The following is a 16,709-nucleotide window of genomic DNA, read 5'->3' as shown; positions in this document are numbered from 1 at the left end:
AAGACTTAAAATGAGATAGCATGTGTCCCCTAAGACAGAGCCCACCACATGACTGGCATTCACTCCCTTCCCTTCCTCCGATCTGCCAAATACCAGGCCAGGTTTGTTCTGTAATTTTTGTTTCCGTATGCAGGGCCAGGACTCAAATGTAAAATTTAAGGAGATACCAAAAATGTGGTCAGGATAGATAATATGTTCATGCAATATTTTTAAAAGTCCGAAATTAATGCAGGAAATCCATGGTGAACAAAAGATCAAAATTTTAAATAAAGATGGGATCCGTATTATTGAGTTTTTTCCTTTTGCCTCAGGCTCCAATATGGCCTGACACGGCACTGCCTTTATATATAACTCAGTGTAGGTTACCATATGAATTAACTTAGCATCCTTTAAACATGTTTCCAGTTTTTTAAATTAGCATAGACTAATTTACAAACTCATAAAATTGCCGTCATTTTCAATTTTTATATATACTCACCAATATTCAGAAAACACAAGTACAACAAACTTCTTAGAAAATTTAAATTTTTAAAAAAGGTATAATGATCACTCTTGCTTATGTAAAATTGTTAAAAATACATTGTGCAGTTTTTCTTCACCACCCCTTAAAGATACCTGTTGTTTTATTTTGAAATAATTTTAGATTTGCAGAAAAGTTGCAAGAATAATATAAAGAATTCTTATACATATGCCTTTCACCCCAATGCCCAAATGTTAAAATTTTAACTATATTTGTTTTATCATATTGATGCAGGATTTTTCTTGGCCCCTTTGCTGGACTCACAGCAGAGGCACCCTGTCTACTCGGCCCACTGCACTCGGCCCCTGGCAGGAGGGAGCACGTGAGTGAGGGAGTATGGGGTCTGGCTGGCCACTCCAAGCACCAGCATAGGAGCAAGCTCCATGTAGGCTACATGACCAGACCAGGTGTATTACCCCCAGGGGAATGCAGTGATGCCCAGGCAGGGGTGCCCATGACCCCAAAGCCCCAGAGGGGGTGTTACAGTATGCTAATTAGCTCTTTTAGTTCTGCCATCTGCAGCCCAACAAACAGTGATGTGTTAGCAGCTCTGTAGCCTTTTGCCCCACTCTGGCCTGTGGCTCCGGGACAGGCATGGCTCTGGGCCAGCTCAGGACCACCGTTGCTTCTATTGTGTGAGGTGGCTGCTCTCCATTGACACAGGCAGAGGGTCAGTGTTACAGCATTTCTGAATATCTGCGTTCAGTGGGTCCTGAGCTCTTGTCCTGCATCCAAGAATGAGGTCATGCTGACAATTGAAGGGTGGTAAAGGCGGAGAATTGTATTGAGCAACAAAACAGCTCTCAGCAGAGAGGGGATAGGAGGGTCAGATCATCTCTCCAGTGTGGCTGAGTCTGGGGCTTTTATAGGCACGGGGTAAGGAAGTGCATGTTAATTGGTATGTGAGTATGCAAAAATGGTTACAACAAAGGCACCAGTCAAAAGTGGACATGGTGTAAAAACAGGGAAGGGTATATGTAAAATAGGTGAAAGGTGGGGATCAATCAAAGGAAAGCACACCAAATGGGAAGACAGGTTCTCAATCTCGTCCATGGATTTGACTTGTAGCTTGGCCTTCAGGCTTTAAACTGTCTTTGGCTTGAAGGTGGGGTTGCACCAGGGACCCACCTATGTCTGTCTAGGATTTCTCTGTCTCCTGCCTCTATCAATGCTTGTTCTTTTGTTCTCTCTCTCTCTCTCAATCTGTATATGTGTATATCTGTGTATATAGATCTATTTGTGTGTATATATACAATTGGTTTTGGAACTATTTGAGAGTAATTTGCAGATGTAATACCCCTTTACCCCTAAATATTTCATGTATATTTTCTAAAAACAAGGGCATTCTCTTCTGTAACTATAGTATAATTACCAAAATCAGAAAATTAACATTGATACAGTGCTATTTTCTGTGAGTTTACTTGGTTTAGGAAAATGTCTTTCAGCCAGGCCCAGTGGCTCACACTTGTAATCGCAGCACTTTGGGAGGCCGAGGAGTGCAGATTGCTTGAGGTCAGGAATTCGAAACCAGCCTGGCTTACATGGCAAAACCCTGTCTCTACTAAAAAAATACAAAAATTAGCCAGGCACACCTGTAATCCCAGGCTACTCAGGAGGCTGAGACAGGAGAATCGCTAAAACCAGGAGATGGAGATTGCAGTGAACCAAGATCACACCACTGCAACTCCAGCCTGGGTGATAGAGTGAGACTCCATCTTTAAAAAAAAAAAAAAAAAAGAAAAAGAAAATGTCTTTCCTGACAAATGTGTATGCCTCTTATTAGCTAAATAAAATATGTATTGAATACCCCATTTCCCTTTCTGCTTTGACTTTTAATTAAAGTAAGCTTTATACACAATAGCTTTTCATAGTCTAGGTTTTCTGGTATAATTACTCTTTATCTTATTTGAATAATTCTTTTATTTTGTTTGATTTCATTGCTTCCCAAAAGGATAGAACCTGGTTCTTTGGAAATTGTAGAGAAGGAAAAAACTTCCTCTACCTGCCTAGATTCAGTGCCTGGGGCCTGCAAATTTAACTCACAAAAGACAGATTAACTGGAGAAAAGGCATACAATTTTTACTGATGTAAGTATTGTATATGCACAGGAACTTCACAGAAAAGAAGTGAAAACCCTAAAGAAGTGGTAGACTCAGGGTCTTATATACCATTTTAAAGAAAGGCAATAAAATGTGACCAGACATGAGATAGGGGATCTGGGATTCTAGGAGCAATAAATTGTGAGAAAGTGACAAGGAACTGCATGAAAGGAAGTAATGGAAGATAAAGGCTATTTTAGTAAGACCTGTTTATGTAGACTCATCTCGATGTGGACTTTTCCTCTCTGGCGATAAGAGTGTTCTTGTCTTCCTAGTACAAGGAGGGGGCACTTTTCTCATGGGAAATATATGCTTTTTAGGCAGATAGGGGAAGGGCAGAGAGCTTTTCCTGCATCTACTATTTCTTAGTTGTCTTTAGCTCAAAATAATCCTTGTGCCAAAGTGGCATAATCTGGGGTGGCATATCCTGATGCCCTTCAAAATTAGTACTCTGTATACAAAGAAATCTACAGTCAATTATGGTTTTTTTCAATTCTGTTAAAGTAGATTTATATAGAAATTCTCAAAACTTCGGCTGGGCACAGTGGCTCACACCTGTAATCCCAGCACTTTGGGAGGCCAAGGCGGGTGGATCACGAGGTCAGGAGATCAAGACCATCCTGGCTAACACGGTGAAACCCCGCCTCTACTAAAAAATACAAAAAATTAGCTGGGCGTGGTGGTGGGCACCTGTCCCAGCTACTCAGGAGGCTGAGGCAGGAGAATGGCGTGAACCTGGGAGGCGGAGCTTGCAGCGAACCGAGATCACGCCACTGCACTTCAGCCTGGGTGACAGAGTGAGACTCCATCTCAAAAAAAAAAAAAAAAGGAATTCTCAGAGCTTCTAATATGCTAATGTTCACTATGAATCTCCATAAAGGAATTGCAGTATACAGCTTTCCCAAACTTACTGAAATTGGAACCCTTTTTCTCTGTGGAATCAATGTTAGGGTATACCTTTGGCCGGACCTTTCAAATATCAGTTATTTTGGCAATCTAGAGAACTAGTCAAAATTGAGATTATTTGCAAACAACTAAAGCAAATGTATACTGTGTTATTATTTTTATGGAGTACTGTGTGTTTTGAATTCTAGGCATTTGTCACACAAGGTCAAAGCCTGACCTGTACTCTTTACCAGGTGGTAAACCATCTCGGTATCAGACAGAGGTACACCTGGGGATGGTAGAGGCTGTAGGAGTCTCCTCAAAAAGCTGAAATATTGCCAGACACCACTTGGATCTGCTCAGATGCTCAAACACTTGACCAGAACTTTGTAGTTCTACATCAAAATGCAGTTTAAAGATAGTCTTCAGAGATTTTGAAGATGAATTACCAAGTTTTTACCTCCTGTTTTAAGAAAACCAAACCAAACCAAAGAGAGCAGTCACTTTCCTACAGCTCCACAGAGTATTTACAAGATTGAATCCTGGAAGATCTGTCAGAATTACTTAACCTATTATCTGGAGTAATTTTATTTTCATTTGTCTGCAAAATAATTGCAATTTGGGTTTCAATAGTGTTGATGTTGGACTGTTCTTCTGATAGTAATTGACCAAAAGGTTCAATTACTTCTTGAAGTAACAGTTTTAAGGAGGCTGCCAGATCATGTCATCATCATAGTGAAGAAATCATTGATAGGCAGCAATTGTGTGCACTAAAGAATTGCAAGGTTAATGAATCTGGACAAGGCCATATATATAAAATGGGCATGTCCTAAAGGAAGGTTCATGGGTCAATTAACTTGGCAAGTTAGTCTCCCAGACCAAGGTAAGACAGCTCAGGGGTAGTCACTTCTAAATTATGTCCCACCAAGCACATACCAGTACCACCACCTGCAATAGTTAAGTTCATCAGGACAGCTTGTAATGATCAGACTCACATGTGCTTTTTGTGTGTGTGGCTCTTCATTTTATTGATTTTTACATTTCTTTATTGACTAAAGATTTGGTTCTTTTGTGTCTTAGATTTCTCCTATATCTTCCAAAATATTATTAATTTATCTGTAAAACGAAGGAATTTTGCATCAGGAATTATGCTAATAGCCTATAAATTATATTCAATGGATTGTATTTTCTTATTGGTACATATTAACCTGCTATTCTGGTAAAAACATGAGCACCAGCATTTTAAAAATAGCACATCAAGTCTTTATTCATTTTGTCCCTTATAGAGATGGAAGAGAAAGATTTTTCTTTCTCTGAGTCTTCCTTTAAAATAGCTCTTAGAAGGGGCCATGCCTTTCATCAATCAATCATGGAATATCCCAAATTGAATGTGACTGTCATATTCTAAATTTGATGGAATGTGTGTATACCAAATTTTGTATATTTACAATTTGCTCAGAGTTCATTAAACCAGAGTTCATTATTTACATAAATAAACCCTCCTCTACCACAACTTTTTAATGACCATAAGGTGTCAGAACTCTCTGCCCAAATAACCATATAGGGAACTTAAAGGTAGAAATGGAAGAAAGATGCTTCTAAAAATCGTCCTTAGGCAAGGAGGACCTGAGAAGCTGGGAGCTGAAACGTTGAATGATTCTGTTTGTGGAAACCAAGAGAATGTCTAATTCAGAGCACCAGGGAGCTATGAAGTAGGGATTTGTATTGACAACAAGACAGAAAGAGCCCCAACACCCATAATGACTAGAATTTTGAAAAACAAAACATGGGGAACTAGGAGAAAAAAGGAAAGGTGACCTGTGTTTGATTCTGAGACTAAACGGAAGATACATAATTGCCCTACTTCTTAATAGAGTGTAACCTAGAATCCTACTTTTTTTGCAAAGTTTAATGACTGTTAGATGTTGCTTTGAAACATCTGACCACTAAAGAAGTATGGACCAGAAGAAAAAATGGTAGAATTAAGATGGCATTATGAAACATCTGGTTAAACATGACAGTTGTGTTTATATCCACTCTCTTAACATCTCGAAAAGAGCAGAAAAGGAATAAAAAGTGGATAAACCTACGAGGACAAATAGTACCATAGTAGAAACAACAGCAGACAAGAGGTGTCAGCATCAGTTTAGAAGTAAGTAAATGAGTGGTTACTCCTAGGCAAGTGCCTGCAGAGAACAAGGCAAACAGACAAGCCAGTTCATCTGACTGTAGGGCTGTAGAAAGATTCTAGACTGGGAAGGACTGGGTGCCTCTGTAGGTAGGGATGAGGGGTGGCCCTGACAGAGGAGGTTGGTTAAAATCTATGTAAGGAGGAATTAGATACTAGGTCTCTCCCCAGACCTCACAAAGCTAAGGGACTACCTCAGCCTCATTCTGATAGATGGCAAGAAGTTTCCTGTCTGAATAAATTGAACAGGATTTAGAGAAGTTCTGAACTTAGGGACGCCAGGCTCAGTGGAGGAGAGGGGTCTAGTACCATATTGAGACCAAGGATATTAAGTGAAAGTATAGATACTAAGGAGTAAGATTCCCCCCACCACCTACCCCAGACCCCTTCACTCTGAGGATTCTGGCAAGAAAGAGAAAACACTTTATGATCCTGACATTCTGGGGTTCCCCACAGATGGCTACTCCCAACCTAATCACCCTGTACTGAAGTTCCCCATCCATGAAGCACTTACACAGAGCTTCCAAGGGCTGTTCACCCTTCAGTGTGAGTGGAGGTCCAACGATCCCTATACATTTGAGGAAGCCTTGGGCAAGGCCAAGACTAAGACAAATAGGAAAATTGGGGATTTAGAGGTAACAGGTGCAACACAAGGAACAGTGCAAAAAATAAAACCATAAGTTATATACTCAGAGGCGGGATGAGATGTTGCATTCATAAAGTAAGAGCAACATGCTTTTAAAAGAAATATTACAAGAGCAAGGATAAGGATAAAGTAAGCAAGGAAAGGATAAGGATAAAGTAAGAGCAACATGCTTTTAAAAGAAATATTACAAGAGCAAGCTCTTGAAGATGGAAAACATGACAGCCGAAGTGAAAGATTCAATATCAGGCTTGGAAAATGAAGTAGAATACATTCATTCATTCAGCAAATATTATTAACTAGGTCCTTGGCATTGTTCCAGACAGTGGAAATACATCAGTGAGCAAAACAGATAAAGACCCCCAGCCTAGTAGCCCTTAAATTCTAGTGGGCGAGAGCATAAACACCACCATAATATGGAAGTTACATGATACATTGGAAGGGATTGAGTGCTGGGGGAAAAAGAAAAAGCAGAGCATGGTAAGGAGAATCAAGAGTGCTTGGGGGCAGTGGTGGGGAGGTGAAGACAAGTTGAACTTTTAAATAAGGCCAGAGCTGGCCTCCCTTGAGAAGGTGACAACTGAGCAAAGATGCAGAGAGTGAGGAAGTCAGCCATCTGATGGCTGGTAGCAGATTATTCCAGGCAGACGGAGCAACTAGCACAAAGGCCCTGAGACAAGAGGGTGCCTGGCCTGTGTAGGGTCCAGCAGGGAGGCCAGTGTGGTGGGAGCGAGCAGGGGAGAGGACAGCAGGAGATGAGGCGGGGAGGAGACAGTATCAGACCACATAGGGCCATGAACGCTGTAGGAAGGACTTTGGCTTTTCTGCTCAGGGAAATAGAGAGCCACTGCAGAGTTTGAGCAGAGAAGTGACATGATCTGACTTTGGTCTTAAAAGGATCACTCTGGCTGCTGTGTTGAGAATTGGCACCTTGGTTGCAAGGATGTGTGCAATGCCATGCCAGCATTCTCTGTTTATACCTGAGTTGTTCCCTCTGAGCAGGCCTCTCTGTTTGCCGCTGTCCTCTTTTCTGAGAAATGGTCCCTGGCTTGCTCCTCTGTCAGTATGCTCTCTACCCGATATCCTCTACTGACTTCACCTCGCAGGTCCCAGCGTGTGTCCTTCGGCTCCCGCTCCTCTGGCCTCATATCCTAAAGCACGTAATGTCTGGCTGGTTCTACTTTTATGTTAATATTGTCTGAAGCAGGGCCCCTTTTGGCTCCCTTGTTGTTTGTTGAACCTCTCAGGCATATGCAAATACGTACTAAGCACTTGTTTTTTAATATAACATTTAATTTTCTGCTTTCTGAAGCTTTGTCATCAGGCATAGTCCTTTACAAACGAAAGCTTTGTATGACTCTCGACAAACTCAACAGTTTAAGCTGCTTTAAACAAAGAGAAAACAGGAAAATCTGTCTTAAGGTATACCTTAAATTCCAAATCTGCAGACCCTTGGTGGGAAAACCAACCAACAACCTCCTGCCACACATACACACAAACTTTTATGGAAGCATATCTATTTAAACCAAATATGCTTAGATTATAAGGAAAAATGCATGAATCATTTTTCCTGTAAATCATTTTCCTCTGTAGTTTTCAATGCTTGTCTTTTGATGTTAAAAAATAGAGCCTAAGGGACTTCTGATAGAGGTGGTGATATAACTGCAGGTTCACAAAATTTCCTTCCCACAGAATTGTGTAAGATTAACAAATATCAAATGTAAAAATAACAAAGAACATGCCATCAACCCTGAAACCAAGAAAAGATTCCAACTTTATACCATCAACTTTGAGAAGTGTCATCCAAAAAAAGAAAACTTGGGCCAAATTGAAAGAAGATGCTTTTAAAAAATCGATATATTCTTCAAAGAGAAGAATGGAGCATGGAGAAGTACAAGGAGGAAATTCTGAAAAGTCGCTTTGCTTTTGAAGGTGCTACATTCAGTATAAAGGTGTACCAGAGGGAGGGCTTAGAATACCCCACACCTTCATTGGGGACTCTTTCTTTCATCAAGAAGACTTCCTTCACAAGCAAGAAGAGTAGGCAAGGTTTGCCATTTTTCTTGCCTCTGATATATCAATAAGTGGGTGTTAAATGAGGAAAGCATCTGCAAGCAATGATTATTACAGCCAAACCAAGGAAAAGCTCCACTAGACATGAAAAAGGAACACTTAGCCCCATAACAAGCCAAAAGTCTCCAATACAACCCAGATTTGGTGAAGCAGACCTCTGATGCACTTATTTCATAGGAGGAAGTAAAGACCCCAGTGGTAGTTACTTAAAGCCCCTGCACGCTGTCCTCTCCTCTTAGGCAACTAAATGACTGGATAAGGTATATAAACCACGGACACCAGTCCATATTATAGGTGGAAGAATAAAACAGTATCAGTTCAGGCACTGTCTAGGGGCAAATGGCAGACTGAGAAAGAATGGCTTACATTTACTAAACAGTTTTCAGGTCACACTGACAAGTGACAGAGGCAAAAAATCTGCACATAGGAAAAAAGAAAGTAGCACAATCGCCGGGAGCGGTGGCTCACGCCTATAATCCCAGCACATTGGGAGGCCGAGGCGGGCAGATCTCGAGGTCAGGAGCTTGAGACCGCCCTGGCTAACACAGTGAAACCCCATCTGTACTAAAAATACAAAAAATTAGCTGGGCGTGGTGGTGGGCGCCTGTAGTCCCAGCTACTGGGGAGGCTGAGGCAGGAGAATGGCGTGAACCTGGGAGGCGGATCTTGCAGTGAGCCAAGATCGCGCCACTGCACTCCAGCCTGGGCGACAGAGTGAGACTCCATCTCAACAAAAAAGAAGGTAGCACAACCCACAACCCAATAAAGAATAGACTTTCAAATAGTCATAACAGCCTATGCTTATTGAGCACTGACTACTCACCAGGCACTATTTTAGGTGTTGTTTAAGTATTATAAACTCCATTAATCCTCATAACACCACAAGGTAAGCACCATTATTATCCCCATTTTACAGCTAAGAAAACTAAGGCACAGAGGAGTTAGGAAGCTTGCCCAAGTTTACACAGTTCTTTTTTTCTTTTTCTTTTGAGACAGAGTCTCGCTCTGTCGCCCAGGCTGCAGTGCAATGGTGCGATCTCAGCTCACTGCAACATCTGCGTCCCAGGTTCAGGTTCAGGTGATTCTCCTGCCTCAGCCTCCTAGGTAGCTGGGATTACAGACGTGCGCCACCACACCTGGCTAATTTTTTGTATTTTTAGTAGAGATGGGGTTTCACCATGTTGGCCAAGCTGGTCTGGAACTCCTGACCTCGTGATCCGCCCACCTCGGCCTCCCAAAGTGCTGGAATTACAGGCATGAGCCACTGCGCCCCACCTGCGCAGCTCTTAAGAGTGGGACCAGGACTTGAAAACAGGCAGTCTGAGTCCAGAGCTTGTTCTCAACTACTCTGCTTTTATAACTCAAGAAACAGACAACATTTTAGGCAACTGCTTTTTACTTTCAAGGAAATTTAAGAGAATAGAAATGTATTGGCCATACACCTTTTCTTGAAAGCTACTGGGTGCGGGGTGGTGGGGGAGAACTCAGATCCAACATGGAAGAGTAATTTAAAAAGTCCCAGGATAGAGAACTGTTCAGTGGATACAGGGAATATCAAAGAAAAAGATTCAGTTAATGTGCTTAACGAGTAAAAAAGTTACTGCTAATCATTTGATGGGTCTGTAAGAGCATTTGGCAAAAATTAGCAGTAGGTTTATAGTAAATAAAGCAAATTTTAAAAACAAGGCAGTTACTAATGATAGGTAAAAACAAATACAATAAAGAAAGAACATTCATACTTCTTAGCACAGCAATGAACCAAATATATGTGTAATATATAACACAATGCAATATAACATATACATATCATATGTAAATTATTCAATGTATAATAGAGTTAATATATGTAATGTGAACATACTTTATCATTGGGAAGATAGACAAGAAGAAATAATGATGGTGGGAGAGCTAAGTCTCCATCTTGTGTGATTTGGATAGTATCTAAAAGGATCAACCAAGAAATCATAGTATATGTAGTTTTTTTGGGGGGTATCTTTTTGGGGGGGTGGTCAGGGTCTCACTTCCATCACCCAGGCTGGAGTACAGTGGTGCAATCTTGGCTCACTATAGCCTCAACTTCCTGAACTCAGGCAATCCTCCCACCTAAGTCTGCTGAGTAGCTGGGACTACAGGTGCACACCACCACACTCAGCTAATTTTTCTGTATTTTTAGTGGAGACAGGGTTTCGCCATGTTGCCCAGGCTGGTTTCGAACTCCTGGGCTCAAGTGATTCTCCCACCTCAACCTCCCAAAATGCTAGGATTACAGGCATGAGCCACCGCACCTAGCCATAATATTTATAAATATGACAGTAAATATGGAAGAAGCATCTAAAATAGTTTGTATGGAGGTAATAGTTCTACTGGAGGTAGGGAGGTGGGTTTAGAAGGGTGAAGAGAAGGGCTACTGTGTTTTTTATATGCATTTTTGTGCTCTTTGGTTTTTTCAACTATTAAAAACCTAAATAAGCCAACACAGATGAAATTATAAAGGTTGTCAAAAAAAAAGACCCCCTTGATAAAGTAGGTTTCTTGTAAAAGAAATAAACTACCGCTTAAAAAGTACTTATAAAATGTTTTTTTCAATTTGCTAAAGAATCTAACCAAAAACATTCTAATAGGAAGCTCTGTAAAACACTTCTTGAAAATTAAAGATTGATATCCTATATAGATGTGGCTCCAAGGAGTCTTAAATTCCTCCCAATAAAAAAAAAAAAAGCAACAAACAGTAGGAAACTTAAAAATGTGTTTTGTCTAAGAAACTAAATCACATACTTTCACCCTGTAATTGTATTTTTTTGGTTTTTCAAGATACTAAAGAAGGGAGCTTTATTTTTGCACTTGGGTGGAGGCGTAACAAAGCCATCTGTACAGTGGATTTGGCTACAAGGAAGGGAGCCATTTTGACTAAAAAGGGCTGCTGTACTGACGCCACATGAGATGACCAGTTAGTTTTTATTGCTTCATTGTCTTTAAACGTTCTATTTATATGTGGACTCTAGATTACCATCACAAATTGCCCATGTGTCATGTTTCCCTTAAATATTATGGTTTTTCTTGACCCACTGGGGTCCCTTGATGATCTTCTTGCACATAGTGTGCAAACAAATCTATATTGTGCAGCAGGCTGAAAAGGGAGAACACTGCAAGCACATGGTGTACTTTAGGAGTCCGCATGAGGACAAACCTAAAACAACTGAGTCAAATGAGGCACTGCGCAAGTTTTGCTGAGAGGAATTGGTGGGCACAGATGGGGATTTTTAAGAAGAAATGAAAGAAACCTGAGGGAGTCTGCAGAACCCATACTGTGGGCTTTGAACTAGAGGTTGAAAATCTTGGCTCTGAAAGGCCAGGGACTAGGGAGGGAAATAATACAATCAACCTAAGAGTTGGAACAGTTATTTAAGTAGCAGCAAACAATATACTGGGGCATGATGGCTATGTGTTCAAGGAGTTCATCGAAGAAAGCAACTAGGGTTGTTTAGCATCTTGGAGACTGGTAGCAGAAAGGGGTTTTACACTTCCATATTGTGGAAGAAGGAGTAAAGTGGTGGTGGAGAGGATATATAGGGGAAGAGCCAGTGATTAAGTAAAGATCACACCAAATTTGTTTTTGCTTGAGAAGTTGAGAAATATGGGCACCTGACAAAGGTCCTGAAAAAGGTAAGTATCTCTGACTTTGCCATGCTTGGATGAAGTTGGCATTGAGACATTTATAGTGTCATTGATTTCTGAGCACTGAAAAACTTTTAACAAAGTTTCACATGATATTACTACGTAATCTGATTTACCCTTTCTCCATGAATCCTCGAGAGTTTACGTAGTGCCACGCGAGAGTAGGTGCACAGGCTGTGTGTAAATCAGTTTGTAAATCCAAAGTGGCGTTACACCAGTGGCCAGCATGTATAATCTATGTAAAGTTAGGTTTCACAAGAAAACTATAGATGCTTATGGCATGATGTTCTGACTCATCTCACTTCCCTTCAGCATTCCTAAAATATTTATCCAAAGATATTTGCATTTTGGCTTTCTTCTTTTCATGACAGTAAAGTTAAAACAGGACTCAGCTTCAGGCTCAGCACACACTTCAGTGTAGAATAATGAGCAGCTAGACAGCTGAAACAAAATGACTGACGTGACTCCCCACGCCATCTGTTGGTGGCAGGTGGAACTGACATCCTTTGGCTCTGGCTGATTTTGTGCACACTTGCAAGTTGCCTGGTTGAGTTTGTAAGTAGAGGAGCTGCTATAATGTCAAAGCCATCCACAACTCAGCCAGCCAACAGTATTTTCCTTTTTCTTTCTCTATTGTGAAGGTGTGGCGGGGCACCCTGGCCCGCATGCGGTACAAAAGAACCAAGGCAGCTCTGACTATACTCAGGTACTACCGGCGCTACAAAGTGAAGTCATACATCCATGAGGTGGCCAGACGCTTCCATGGCGTCAAGACCATGCGAGACTACGGGAAGCACGTGAAGTGGCCAAGCCCTCCTAAAGTTCTTCGCCGTTTCGAAGAGGCCCTGCAGACGATTTTCAATAGGTAAGGACGTGTTGCTGTGTGCTGCATCCATTTATGGTGGCAGTTAATACTATGCAAAGTCACAAGTCTGAGACCGTGATATTGGCTCAGCTATTTGCTGTTATGACATTTACCTTTACCTTATGTTTTCAGTTTTGTAGATTTGGCTTTCAAAGAATATCTGCTTACCCCTCAAAATAAAGGAACTGTCAATTTGTTTTTCCGGTAGCAGCTGACAGCAATGTGCCACAACCCCTGGACACAAGCCATAGTTAAGATAAGCTACTAGCATGCTGTTTCTACTTTCTTTTATTAGCTAAAAATAAAACCACCACACATAACTCAAACTAGAAAATCCATTAATCCTTTCAAAGCAGTGCTTCTCAATTCTGCTGCACCTTAGAATAACGAGGAGTTTAGGAAATATGCCAGCACCCAGGTTCTACCACCAGAGAGTCCTGTTTAATGGTGCTGGGGGGGTGGGGCCCAGGCAGAGGTCCTTTTTTAAAGTTTCCCACGTGATTTTAAAGTGCAGCCAAAGGGGAAAATAACTGTTTTTAGAGTGAGCTGTCTTTTAAATAAATAAAAACCCATGTAAAATTTGGTACCTTTCCAACTGGTCTTTATTTTTTTATAACCTGCCCTGGGTCTGAGTGTGTAGTTATTTTCTCCTCGCTTTTTGAGCTTATTTATTGCCAGTATACACCAGATATATTTAGTTCTGTCTTAGATACAGCCATCTAGTCACATAAACTAAGCTACTTCTTCTCAAATAGTCATTTTATCATGATACTCCATAAAGAACACTTTCAACTAATTGATATGCTGAATGTACAAGAACTAATGTATAATTTTGTGCTAAATCGGATTTTACCTTCTTTAGATTTTGCTCTAAATATAATTGATGGAAGGTATCAAAAGATAAAGAAAACTGCATGGAAGAAAACTCTTTAATATATATCTCATATGCTTTTTTAAAAAAAGAAATAATTGCTCATAAGAAGAGAAAAGCACAGAATTATTGAAAACAAAAGTACCTCAACCTTCAGTTCTCAGATATAGTACTATAAATAGTTTTTAATCTTGGCAGGCTTTTTACATAGGCACATATGATATGGGCATTTTTTTCCTCTTTTTTACACAAGCAAGATTATATGTAGGCTATATGACTTTACTTAAAAATAAGTCTTAAAGATCTGTCCATGGCAATAAAGATCTGTGTAAGATTTTTAAGAGCTGCGGGAGATTGTTATTCATTTTGATTAGATTGCACTACAGCCTACACAGTCTTCTTTTTAGATTTTGAGGTTTTACTTGTGGCCTAGAATTGATTGATTTGTACAAAATTCAATGTACTTATTCAGCAAATACTTACTGAATGCCTGCTGTGTTACAGCCACTGACCTAGGTTTTGGGGATATGGTGACAAACAAGAAAGATGTGAAAGACAGTTCCAGTCTTCCCAGGCCTTATAGTCAATGGCATTTGAAAATAACAGGTCTGCTACATTTGTTCTGTATATGCACATGTGCGTGCACACATGCATACTCTCAGGCACACACACACTGAATCTTGCCAGTTGTGTCCATCTAGTCCAGGGGTCTGCGAACTTCTTCTGAAAGGGCCAGATATTAAGTATTTTAGGCTTTGTAGGATACAGATGGTCTCTGTCACATATTCTTCATTGTTTTGTTTTGATTTTGTTAAATATATAAAAATATAAAAACTATTCTTAGCTTGTGGGCAGTACCAAAACAGACCATTGGCCAGATTTGGCATAGGCTGTAGTTTGCCAACCCCTGATCTAGTCACCATCAGGAATTTTTTGATCTGTGGAATAGAGAGAGAGATATATTAAAGAATTCTACTGTGATTGTAGCATTCTTGTGTTTGTTTTTCTAAAATCTCAATGTGCATCTAATCATGTTTAAGTTCACTCCTGTTCTTCACAGTAATTCTTTTTAATTGAGCCTTCTCCATGCCCAGCTTTGTCCCCTTTTCATGTCATTGAGGCTGGTGATTTTTATGGCTGCAGCTGTTGTTGGCTACACGTATTTATAGACAGCAGTTTGCTTGATTAGGATGAGAAGCATGGGTGACTTTCTCCATGGTTGTGCAGGTCAGGTCCTGACTCCCCCAGTGTGCTTCTGTGGCCTTTGGAGTCAGTCAGGGACAGACCTTGTCCTGAGCCACTGTGGGCAGCGAAGACAGGACAGGCTGACCAGGTTTGTAGACTGGAAACAGACCAGTAGACAGAGCAAAGATGTCTTCCCACTAGTCATGAAATTTGGAGACCAAGGGCTGATTCGAGAAGTTGCTTAGGAAGCCACTGACTATTGTAAGACCCACCTGGCACAGGGTCCCTGACTTTGACCACCAACTGCTCTAAGCCTGTCACTCTTCTAGTCTCTTCTGGAATGATCTTAGGACAGTCTGTCTTGTTGGAGTGTTGTTTGTCCATAGGAAGTAAAGAAGAGGATTCTACTCTTCTGTTGAGCCATTACTTCTTCACGGTTGTTGCTTTGCCAGCCTACTATCTCCTACATGTGGCCTGCCTCCCTGCAGCCAGCCATTCCATGTGCAGGGAACAGGCACAGCTCTCATCTTAAAATCCTTCACCTCCTGCCCTTGCTACCAGTCCCTGCCACTTCAGGCTTCAGGATTCTCATCTATGCCTGAGGGGTTCTCTCCTTCCACTGAGTGCTCTGCCCTGAGTTAGCCACTTCCCCATCAGCTGGATCCCATCTGCTTTGTATCTTCAGAAAGTCATTACACTTTCTACTTCATTGACATCATTCCCATTTTCTGGTGGTGTTATACATTTTTCCTCATTTTTATATTTATTTGGTTATTTCACTGGGAATTTTCCATTTTGGTTAAATCTCATTCTATGGAAACAAGTTTGAGAACAACTGGCCTTGATTATTCATCTGATTAAAAGGAAGTTCTCGGTTTGCTTCCAACCTCCCTGCTTCAAGCTCCTGTGTCAGAAAAGAGGATATAAGCATCGTGTAGAGAGCTAGGATGCTGCCAAGAGCATAAGAGAACTTGTACCTGTTTCTTCCCAATCAGGAACAGGTTATTTTTGGTTTAAGCTTTCAGTTGCTTAGCCAAAAAATCTTGGAGTTGTCCTTAAATCCTCTCTGGCCCCCAGATCTAATCCATTGTCAAATTCTATTTGTTCTTTTTTTCAGAAATATCCAGAACCAACACTTATCTCCACCTCCCCCTCCGCCTCCCTGATCCAAGCCACCTTGCTGTAGCACGTGTGTTACGGAAATAGCCATCTAACAGGTCTTCCTGTTCCCAGCCTACAGCAACCACAATGATCCTTTTAAAGCATGAGTCGGGTCATGTCCTGTCTTTATTCCAGATCTTCCAATGGCTTCTCATCTCATTCAGAGGAAAGGCCAAAGTCCTGATCATGGTCTCTTGGCTCTGTGGATTCTGACCCTGACTCTCCCAGCTCCTTACACGGCTCCTCTAACACACCAAGCAAGCTCACATCCCAGAGCCTTTGCACTTGCTGTGTTCTCTTCTCTTCCTGGAACACTCTGGCTCAGGCCTCCATATGACCAGCTCCCTCACGTCCTGTAGGTCTCTGCTCATCTATCCTTATCAGTGGTGCCTGCCCAGACCACCCCATATAAACCACCCTATATAAACCACACCTGCTCCTCCTTCCCTCTTGCACACTCCCTGTCCTCCTTGCTTTACCTTCACCATCCTACATACTATATGTCTACTCATATATTTGCTGTCTGTCACTCCTCTCCAGAACG

The 16,709-nt window shown here is 41.1% G+C and overlaps 1 protein-coding gene across 1 annotated transcript in view; it reads left to right on the top strand.

Annotated features, from left to right (window-relative positions):
• Window positions 1–16,709, top strand: part of MYO1D (myosin ID) — a 377,798-nt gene that overhangs the window by 196,856 nt on the left and 164,233 nt on the right. Inside the window, exon 17 of the mRNA XM_005583409.4 lies at window positions 12,725–12,948. Within this exon, the coding sequence (XP_005583466.1) occupies window positions 12,725–12,948 (224 nt within the window). The remainder of the gene's footprint in view (window positions 1–12,724; window positions 12,949–16,709) is intronic.

The sequence above is a fragment of the Macaca fascicularis genome, chromosome 16 (assembly GCF_037993035.2).
Source record: "Macaca fascicularis isolate 582-1 chromosome 16, T2T-MFA8v1.1".
NCBI classification, from domain to species: domain Eukaryota; kingdom Metazoa; phylum Chordata; class Mammalia; order Primates; family Cercopithecidae; genus Macaca; species Macaca fascicularis.
The sequence above is the reverse complement of the archived record's forward strand: the minus strand, read 5'-3'. Positions and strand labels throughout refer to the sequence as shown.